Source organism: Mastomys coucha, unplaced genomic scaffold (genome assembly GCF_008632895.1).
Source record: "Mastomys coucha isolate ucsf_1 unplaced genomic scaffold, UCSF_Mcou_1 pScaffold5, whole genome shotgun sequence".
NCBI lineage: Eukaryota > Metazoa > Chordata > Mammalia > Rodentia > Muridae > Mastomys > Mastomys coucha.
In genome coordinates, this window is record NW_022196911.1 from 28003265 (window position 1) to 28013826 (window position 10562).

The window sequence follows — 10562 nt, forward strand, 5'->3', positions numbered from 1 at the left end:
TCAGAAATCCACCTGCCTCTGCCTCCCAAGTGCTGGGATTAAAGGTGTGTGCCACCACTGCCCAGCAACTTCTTTATCTGGATATGTCCACCACATTGGTCCAGGATGCCTCTCAGCACTTGTGTGTGCATCTTAGTGTCTGCTGGACTCAGGGTACAGGAGGGTGGAGAGAGCTCATGCAGCCGGGGATGGCACCCTGGTTCCGACTCACTTGATAGCACTCAGCTCCACTGCCTAGTAATGTCTGATACTGGTTCACTGCGGCATTCCCCATTCCTAACCTTGTCCCTCCCTCCAGCATAGAAGTGTCAGCCTTTTAGTTCTTCCAGTGGGCGCCTTGGTTTTAGGGACATACGAGAAGCTGTACAGCTGTACCGTAGAGCCTCTGTGAGAACTGCGGGGGGGGGGGGGGGGGGGGGGGGGGGGGGGGGGTGATGTAAGGGTGAAGGCAGAAAGGGCACAGTCAGTCAGAGGTGTGCGCTGCAGCATTTGGCAGAGGGCTCAGAGAGGAGCAGGGCCAGCCCTGGCACACACAGCAAACAAGAATAGAGCTGGGGTCCACCCAGACTTGGAATTGTTTGATGCCTCTCTGACTACCCTCATATCTCTATACAGCTCAGAGCTTCCTGAGAGAATTGCTCAGCAATTCTTTCTCCCAGGCAAGGTGTAGAGGAGATGACATCATCGTACATGCCCTGTGAGAGACTAGGAGAGCTGTAAAGTGGGGGGAGCCAGACTCGGACGAGCTTAGTTCAGATCCTGGCTCCGCCATTTCCGTTGTGTGGTCCGATGGAGTGTGAGTGGGTTAGAGCCCAGCTCTTATTGGTGTAGTATTACCAGTGGGTCCTTCTTGAAGGGTTGTGAGTGTGAAACAACAGCAGCGTCATAGGGACGGGCACTGGGCAGCTGCTCCTGCCCTGTGGTGAGTATTTGCTGCTGTCTCGGGTGTCCTTCCTCTGAGACTCCCTTGGTCGTCGAGCTGCCCCATTCTGGACTGACAGTTGGATTGTGTTTGTCCAGAAAGAAAATCTGCAGGCTCAGGACACTGGAGTATTGGCAAGGTGTGGCCTCTGGAACTAAAAGATCTGCATTGCCCCAGAAGAGTCAGGTCACCTACCCATTTTGAGCCTGATTTTCCACACTCAGAAGGCTGCCTCCTGACCAGGGGTGACCTAGGAAGCATTTCGCTCTGTCGGCCCTGCACAGCTGAGAGGACCAGCACACGCGTGGCCTCTGAGCATGCTGACCAGGCTGAGCATGCTCGGCAGACTGAACTGGACTCTTCCCTCTGCCTGCGCACTCCACCTTACAGCACAGTGTGGTGGGGCCAGCTCTCCCTAGCTCATGCCTACAGGGCCAGCTCTGCTGCGCTGTACAGGTGAGGTGCGGGGCCTGCTCTCCTGAGTGCTGCCGATGGCAGGGGGCCAAGGCCAGCTCTCCTGTTCTCAAACCCGGTAGCCAGCTCCCAGGACTGCAGCCGACGGCGAGGGTGAGGAGCAAAGGGAGTCACTCCCCCACGTGGGCCACCTCATGTATAGCCGGGTCTTATGGAGGCATTTTCTCAATTGAGGTTGCCTTCCTTTCTGTCTTGTATCAAGATGTCAATAAAACCAGCCAGTCAGCGAGTGCTCATCTCTTAGAACTAAACTTGGAAAAAGAAGCAGCTAGGAGCACGAGATTGGTTAGAGCCACACAGAGCACTGCTCGGCCTCCCTGGCCTCTGCCTTACTAGGAAACCCAAGTCTTAAAAGATTCTGACAAGATCAAGTTCTACATTTCCTACGTCGCCTGAAAGATACGCTAGAAACCTTTGGAGGCCGCGGTGTCAGTAATGCTAGCGAAGGGCTCTGATTGGCCCAGTGTGGCTCAGCTGACTGCTCTCTGCAAGGGGTGAGTGCTGTGATTGGCCCAGCTTGTAGGTCTCTAGCATGGAGGGAAGGGCCGGAGCTCAACGCGGAAGTCGTCCTTCCTTTTAGTGTTGTGTGGTGGGCAAGATAGCATTTCCAGAGGAAGAGAGGATTAGGCCAGAGAAACAAGTCGTTGTTCTCAGCCTGTGAGAATCTTGTGGGAATGAGGGGGCAGCACGAGAAGCAAGCTCACAAGGCTGCCTTCGCAGTTGAGGTTTGGGATGATGAGGGGAAACGAGAGGCAAAACCAAACAAATGCAGCAATGGGGAGCCGAAGATAGGGATGAGCCCCAGAGCAAACAGGCTCTCTTAAAAGGCCACATATAGTCGCCCCAAACATACAGAAAATAAAATAAAAAGCTCATCTTGGTAAGGGTCTTCCAGTTTCATGGCTGGATAACAAGGGCTTGAGGAAACTGAGGCCCAAGGAGTGGAGTAGTGTGTCTCTGATCACATTAGCACCCTGACCCCTCCCTGCCTGGTGTTGTTGCTGCCCGTGACACCCTTGGGGAGGGCGGATCATCCTGTAATTAGGAGAAGCCTCCTGCTAACGAGTCCAGCTGGGCTGCTGGCTGCTGCTACCATACCAGGGATCCCAAGGGTGGTGGCCCCTGGGAACCTTGGGCAGGACGGGAGTCTCCACTCCCCTCCTCCCGCCTGGTCCAGCAAGTCAGAGCCTTTTTAAGACCTGTATGCCTGTGCACCCGTGAGGGGCCTGGCTACTGTTGTGTGGTTTTAGATGGGATAGTTTTCACCATGCAATATGGGGAGAGCCTCCAGGCTCCACGGACTGACCCAGGTTGTTATGGGGCATCCTCATCCCTACCCAGCACCTATCCTCTCTATACTCCCTGGCTTCTGACGGAAGCTGTTGTGTCTTGTGCCTGTGTTGATCACCTGGGGGCCTAGGAACAGAACTTGCGTATCTTCAAACATTTCAACTCAACTGTTTTCCAGTGTGTGCGGGACGGGGGGAAATGTTTTTATCCTCAAGAAAAGATATTTATACATGTATAAAAAGTACTTCAAGTGTCTGGGAGTAGTTATATTTGCCTTTAATCCCAGGCAGAGTTAGAAGCTAGCCTGGTCTACATAGAAAAGTTATAGGCCTGCTAGGGCCATGTCATGAAGTCTCTATAAAAGGGATAGGGCCGGGCCAGGGAGGGGAGCCCGCGCATGAATGTCAAGGTATTCATCATTATACCACTGGTAGTGAAGTCAGAAACAGTGCATGTGTGAATCCAGAAAGAACTAGTATCTATGTATTTTGTTCAGGTTTTTTTTGGTTTGTTTTGGTTTGGTTTGGTTTTGGTTTTTCGAGACAGGGTTTCTTTGTGTAGCCCTGGCTGCCTTGGAAACCTACTCTGTAGACTAGGCTGGCCTCGAACTCTCTCAGAAATCCACCTGCCTCTGCCTCCCAAGTGCTGGGATTAAAGATGTGCACCTCCGCTGCCCAGCTTCAGTTTTATATTTGTGTGGTGCTGGGACTCAAGCCCAGAGCATGCTGGGTAGAGGGAAGAACTTTCAATTAACTGTAGCCCTTGCCTCTAGACTGTCTTTTTAAATATGTGTGTGTGTGTATGTATACATATATATGTATATGTATATATATATATATATATATATATTATTTTTTAACAGAAACACAAGAAGTACACACATTTCCAGGGCGTGAGGTGACATGAGTGGACCGTGTGGCTGTTGTGGCCATCCTCTCAGTTACTTGGTGTTTCTTAGAAGGACATTTAAAATCAATATGATTTTGAGGCAGTTATTGTCCCTGCCTTAAAATGTCAGCAGCTCCACCGGGCACCCACCCTCATCCCTCTTCCCTCCTGGTCCTCCCAGCTCCCCCCACCCCACCCTGCTTACTCATCCTAGCTCCCTGCTCCCCCTACTCATCCTGTCTCCCTCCCTGCCTCCCTCACTCTACTTCTGGAAGATCCAAAGATAAGTTGTAGATTTTGTCTTTCTGTGCTCGACAGAATGTTCTCATCTGCCTTCTAAAGTCACACCTTATCCGCCCATTTCCCCATATCCTCAAGGGTTGCTCATGGGCACCATTATTTCATATACAAGCAAAACGGGTTACCTGTGGAAGCTCTAGGCTGGGTAGTAAGTGTGTCATATCATGTTGCCAACCAGTCAGCCATTCCAGGAGTGTGCCTGTTGGGAGATTGAGCCTGTGAGGTCTCATTTAGCTCATGCTTGTCTCAGCTCCTTCCCCTCTATCCCAGCATGCACACCCCACAGGGGATTGCAGTCTTCCTTCACCACATCCTGTGTTTTACATGAGAGAGAGAGAGAGAGAGAGAGAGAGAGAGAGAGAGAGAGAGAGAGAGAGAGAACCATAGTAGCTAGATGTGTAGATGTGTTTCTGTTTTCTTTTTTTGTTTGTTTGTTTTTTGTTTTTGTTTTTGTTTTTCCAGACAGGGTTTGTCTATATAACCCTGGCTGAACTGCAACTCACTCTGTAGACCAGGCTGGCCTCGAACTCAGAAATCCGTCTGCCTCTGCCTCCCAAGTGCTGAGATTAAAGATGTGTACCACCACTGCCCGGTACGTCTCTTGTTTTCTAAACCGCAAAAACAGTGCACTCCATCAAAAATGGTTTAAAGAATAAAATGGTGTAAAGAAAAAAAAGAATAAATAGATCAAGGGCCTCTGTGCTCTGTCCCCACCAAAAGCCCGCCCCTGGGACCTTTTGGGCACAGCTGAGTTTGGGGAAGCTGGTACATGTAGCATCCAGAAGTTGGTTTTTATATGCAGCTGGAATGATGGCACGTGTGCTGTCTGTCTGAGAGTGTTACCAGTAGACTTCTGTTCAGGCCCGTCCAGGAACAGCCGCGCTCCTTTCTTAAGGCTACATATTATTTCATTGCCCAGGAGCTGCATAACTTAACCACTTGCCCCTGAGCTCCAGCAGTGAGTTCTGTGGCTTCCCAATGATGCTTCTAGAAGCATCTGTCTGTATTCTAAATCTATTTGTAGACATCTGTGGCCTGGGCCAGGGTTACTGCCAACAGCACACAGTGGGGCGCCTGCTGCCTGCCTATTTTGGTGACCAGAGTTCTGTCCCCAGGGCCTACATGGTGGAGAGGAGAGAACTGGCTTCTGCAAGTTTGTCCTCTGACCTCCACATGCACACTATGACACCTGCCCTCTCCCCCCCGAAAGATAAAAAATAACAAAATATAATAGGGAATATGGGGCAGGAGAGATGGCTCAGTGGTTAAGAGCAAACATTTGCTACTCTAGCAGAAGACTGATTCAATTCCCAGTACCCACTTGGCGACTCCCAGACGCCTGGAACTGTAGTCCCAGGGGGTCCCCTTCTAACTCCATAGGCGCTGGGCATACAGGGGTGCACCTACATTCATGCTGGCAATCACTTATACATAGAAAATAAAATAAAAAGGCCGAGCATTCAGTAGTCCCTGCTTATCCATAGGGAGGCAGACCAAGGCCTACAGTGAGCACCTGACAGTACTGTTGGCTCAGAACCCTCCCCATAGTCTCCATACATTGCTGGTGGCAAAGTTTAGTTTATAATCTAGGCATGTAAGAGATTAACAACAATATTTAGTGATAAAATAGAACCATAATAATGTATTATAATGAATGTTATTTAAGATTTATGACTTACTTCTAGAACATCCCATGCAATAGTTTCAGACTAGAGTTGATAGCAGGTGGGGCTGGGCTGAGTGAGCAAAGACTTTTCAGCAAAGTGTGTATGCTCCCTCAGCTGTGGCTGTGCTCCCTCAGCTGTGGCTGTGCTCCCTCAGCTGTGACTATGCTCCCTCAGCTGTAGCTGTTCTTCCTCAGCTGTGGCTGTGCTCCCTCAGCTGTGACTGTGCTCCCTCGGCTGTAGCTGTGCTCCCTTTGCTGTAGCTGTGCTCTCTTGGCTGTGGCTGTGCTCTCTCGGCTGTGGCTGTGCTCCCTCGGCTGTGGCTGTGCTCCCTCGGCTGTAGCTGTGCTCTCTCGGCTGTGGCTATGCTCTCTCAGCTGTGGCTGTGCTCCCTCGGCTGTGGTTGTGCTCCCTCAGCTGTAGCTGTGCTCCCTCAGCTGTAGCTGTGCTCCCTCAGCTGTGACTGTGCTCCCTCAGCTGTGACTGTGCTCCCTCAGCTGTGACTGTGCTCCCTCAGCTGTGGTTGTGCTCCCTCGGCTGTGACTGTGCTCCCTCGGCTGTGACTGTGCTCCCTCGGCTGTGACTGTGCTCCCTCAGCTGTGACTATGAGAATATTCCCTCCACTAACTGATTGGATTTCTTGCTCTAGGAGTGTTGTCAGAGCTAGAGCTGTGGGCCAAGCAAAAGGCGTCTCTACAGAAGTTCCAGTCTATCAGGGAGGGTCCTTTGAACCCTCTGCCCTGTCTCTAACTTATTCTAAAATAGAAAACAGAATCATACTTGAGACTTAACTCAAGATGGCCGCCTACCCTCTTGGGATTCTCTCATGAACTTCAGCACAGGTCACCCCAGTGAATGTCCACAGAATGCCTGAGGTTCTGGGCTGTTGGGAGGAGCCACCCCACCCTCCACACTGGGCTCCCTTTTGTGAACAGGAAGAACAGCTCCCCTAAAAGTTCACTTGGTACCTGCTTCCGGGGCGGCCCTGGGGCCAGTTCTCATTGTGGAAGTTGGTGGTTTCCCAATTCTCCTTCCCTCTTCAAGAGGGTATAGCAGAGCCAGGGGGTGGGGTGGCAGTGGGATGGCCAACTTCTGGAGGCTTCACCCCAAGGTCTCAACCAGTGTGTTCCCAGGAGACAGGAGTAGTGTCCTGCCCGTGGTGAGTGTCTGTGGGGAAACAGGCTCACAGGGATCCAGGCTGACCTAGCTGGAAGGGAAGCCCAATCCCCATGCTTACCAGAAACCCTTGAGGGGGCCACTCTCCAAGCAGGCTGGAGGGTCCCTCTGTCTGAACCTCACCCTTAGCAGCCCTGGCCCTAACCCCCCAATCTCACACACGCACACGCACGCACACACGTGTGCACGCACGTACGCACGCACGCATGTGTGCGCATGTACCTGGGACCAGTCTTTACTCTCGGGTCTAGAGAGCTGCTTCATGGCTACTCCTAGAAGAGGCTCATTCACCTCGGTCTCTTAAGGCCTCAGGTTCTCAGGGTGGACCTGTCCTTGGGAGTAGCGAGGTGCTCCTGTCTGGAGTCTTCTGTATGGAGACTCGTGATGGCCTAAGCTGGGAGTGGAGCCATTTTGCAAAGGTAAATTTGATCCTCAGGACAGCCCCTGACTGAGCTCTAAAGGACGAAGGGTCAGCATCCCTGTGTCACAGAGGGAAAGCCATCACTGGGTGTCACAGTGCTTGTGGCTCTCTGTCTAGCTTATTCCACCCTGGCTCCCAGCCATCCTCTGTGTAGTTTCCTGTGCCTGGACAGACAGCTCCGTGCCGCGTCCCTCGATCGCTTGAAGAGCCCCCTGGACTTTTTGGGACCTCAATCCAAGACAAACTGGGGGGTTGTGGATTTCGTGCTGAAAAGGATATCAGGACTAGTCCACCTCTAGAGTGGAGTTTGTGATTTTATAAAGGTGGCTTGGTGTGGAATCAGCATGAGAGGCGAGAGATGGAGATGCACAGGAGAGGAAGTCGGGCCTTGGGGATAGCTCCATGGGTAAAGGCACCTGCTGGCAAGCCTGGCGACCAGAGCTCCATTCCTGGAATTCACATGGTGGACAAAGAGAACTGACCCCCTCAAGTTGTCCTCTGCCCTCTCTATATGTGATCCGTAGCACGGGCACCAGGTCTTAGCTTAGTAGTGAGCAAGGAAGGGGTGGACACTATGTCGAGTTGTAAAGGCAGAACTGGAAGCAGTCAGGTGTGACTCCAGGTGTGACTCCAGACCCCCAGCCTCTCGTGTGCTTAGCTCAGCTGTGAGGTTCTGCGCTCAAGGACTGCTTGAAGACCCATGCCTTCTTCAAGAGGGAAGGGGAAGTGGGTCGTGCGCACAGAAAAGGGTCTGTGGTGCATGTGAATAATTCAAAAATGCCCTACAGACTTCCCTGCAGGCAGTCTGCATGGGGACGTTTCTTTTTTATTGAGGTCCCCCTTTCCAACATGACTCTAGCTTGTGTCAAGTTGATATGAGACAAGCCAGCAAATGGTAGCTCTGGACATGCCTCAAAAGAAACAAAAAAGAAAAGAAAAGAAGGAGCCACCAAAAAGAAAAGGATAAAAGCTAAGCAATGACAGATAATAGCTTTAAAAAGGTTTATTTTTTAAATGGCAATTATGTAATTCTGGTTGCAGCTATATGGGTATTTGAACAGCACACTGATGAGTATTGTAATTGTACTTAGTGTTATTTCACAGATTCATAATTGGATTAATAGATAACTGGATCGGGGGCTGGAAAGATGACTCAGTGGTTAAGAGCACTGACTGCTCTTCCAGAGGCCCTGAGTTCAATTCCCAGCAACCACATGGTGGCTCACAACCATCTGTAATGAGATCTGATGCCCTCCTCTGGTGTGTCTGAAGACAGCTACAGTGTACTTATAATAAATAAACAAATAAATAAATCTTTAAAAAAATAGATTACTGGATCAAATGAGCCTGGCCATTTTTTTTTTAAAGACAGGGTCACACACACACACACACACGCGCGCGCACACACACACACACACACACACACACACACACACAGAGTCCCAAAGCATGCTTGCCTCATCCCGGAGTCTGGCAACTCCGTTTCACCCCTAGGACTCTGCCCCAAGGGTGTGGATGAAGACTCCCTCAGCGATGATCTTATCTGAGGTTTTTTTTTTTTTTTTGTCTTGCAGCTGATTTTGGCGTGTCTGCCAAGAATCTGAAAACCCTGCAGAAGCGAGATTCCTTCATAGGAACACCTTACTGGTGAGTTGTAGGGCCTCTGGGGAACTGATTAGCAGGCTACATAGCAAGCCTAGCACCTCGTGGTCACCTCTGGGTGGATTGTGTGTGGGGTGTGCGGTACCAGTTCAGAGCCCTTGAGTCAGCAGTTCAAAGTGTGTGCTTCCAGCGTCTGCTTCTCTTGTGGGTGCTCCTGTGCCTAGCACAAGTGGCTTAGCTTCCTCACGCTCTCATCTGTAAACTGGGGTTCCTGTGGAAAGCACCTCACTAATAAACTAAACCGAGTCCCTGAAAACATGCTTCAGCTCTTGGTTCCTTTAATACTCGTACTGTGTTTGGGGTGCTGTCTGTGGGCGGGGACGTGAGAGCAGTGTAAATTCACTTCCTGTCCTCATGAGAAATCTCCCTGGGCCTCTCTAGCCTATTGTGTCTTGTCCTTTTTCAAAATTATAACTTAAAATAAAAACACCTATGAGAAGAAAGCTCTCTGATAGAGGAAGACACCTGAAGCCTTGCTCTGGCCTTGGCCTCTGCCTGCAGATGTGTGGAGCTGAGCCCCTACCTTTCCACATGAGCAGTGCAGGTATCCAGTCTCAGACATCCAGCCTCAGGCACCCAGGCTCAGGCATCCAGCCAAGCTCAGACATCCAGGCTGCAGGCATCTAGGCTGCAGGCATCCAGCCTCAGGTATCCAGGCTCAGACATCCAGGTTCAGGCACCCAGGCTCAGGCATCCAGTCTCAGGCATCCAGGCTCAGGCTTCCAGGCTCAAGCATCCAGTCTCAGGTATCCAGGCTCAGGCAACCAGCCTCAGGTATCTAGGCTGCAGGCTTCCAGGCTCAGGCACCCAGGCTCAGACATCCAGGCTCAGACATCCAGTCTCAGGCATCCAGGCTCAGGCACCTAGGCTCAGACATCCAGGCTCAGGCATCCAGGCTCAGGCACCTAGGCTCAGACATCCAGTCTCAGGCACCCAGGCTCAGGCATCCAGGCTGCAGGCACCCAGGCTCAGGCATCCAGGCTCAGGTACCCAGGCTCAGGCACCCAGGCTCAGGCACCCAGGCTCAGGCACCCAGGCTCAGGCATCCAGCCTCAGGCATCCAGCCTCAGGCGTCCAGGCTCAGACATACAGGCTGCAGGCATCCAGGCTCAGGCACCCAGGCTGCAGGCATCCAGGCTGCAGGCATCTAGGCTTCAGGCATCCAGGCTGCAGGCATCCAGGCTGCAGGCATCCAGGCTCAGGCATCCAGGCTACAGGCATCCAGGCTCAGGTACCCAGGCTCAGGCACCCAGGCTCAGGCACCCAGGCTCAGGCATCCAGCCTCAGGCATCCAGGCTCAGACATCCAGGCTGCAGGCATCCAGGCTGCAGGCATCCAGGCTCAGGCATCCAGGCTGCAGGCATCCAGGCTCAGGCATCCAGGCTCAGGCATCCAGGCTGCAGGCACCCAGGCTCAGGCATCCAGGCTGCAGGCATCCAGGCTCAGACACCCAGCCTCAGGTATCCAGGCTCAGGCATCCAGGCTGCAGGCACCCAGGCTCAGGCATCCAGGCTCAGGCATCCAGGCTCAGACATCCAGGTGACACCTCAAGCCCAAGCTCTCACTCAATTTCACACCTGATTACTTTGTGTTCTGTTTTTACAACTGGCCATGGTGTTCAACCCCTTCTTTGCTTGCTTACTACTCTTAACTCTTTCTCTCCCACCCCTCCCATTATTCCTTTCTCTTCTCTCCCATCCCCCTTCTCTCTGTGCTGTCCTGTTCTGTCTACCCCACTGTCCTACCTTGTTTGTTTTTTTTTTTT

At 51.9% G+C, this 10562-nt stretch overlaps 1 protein-coding gene across 1 annotated transcript in view; it reads left to right on the forward strand.

Moving 5' to 3' along the window:
- Stk10 (serine/threonine kinase 10) overlaps positions 1-10562 on the forward strand; it is a 102812-nt gene that overhangs the window by 51886 nt on the left and 40364 nt on the right. The window contains exon 5 of the mRNA XM_031350595.1: positions 8710-8782. Coding sequence (XP_031206455.1) covers positions 8710-8782 — 73 coding nt within the window. The remainder of the gene's footprint in view (positions 1-8709; positions 8783-10562) is intronic.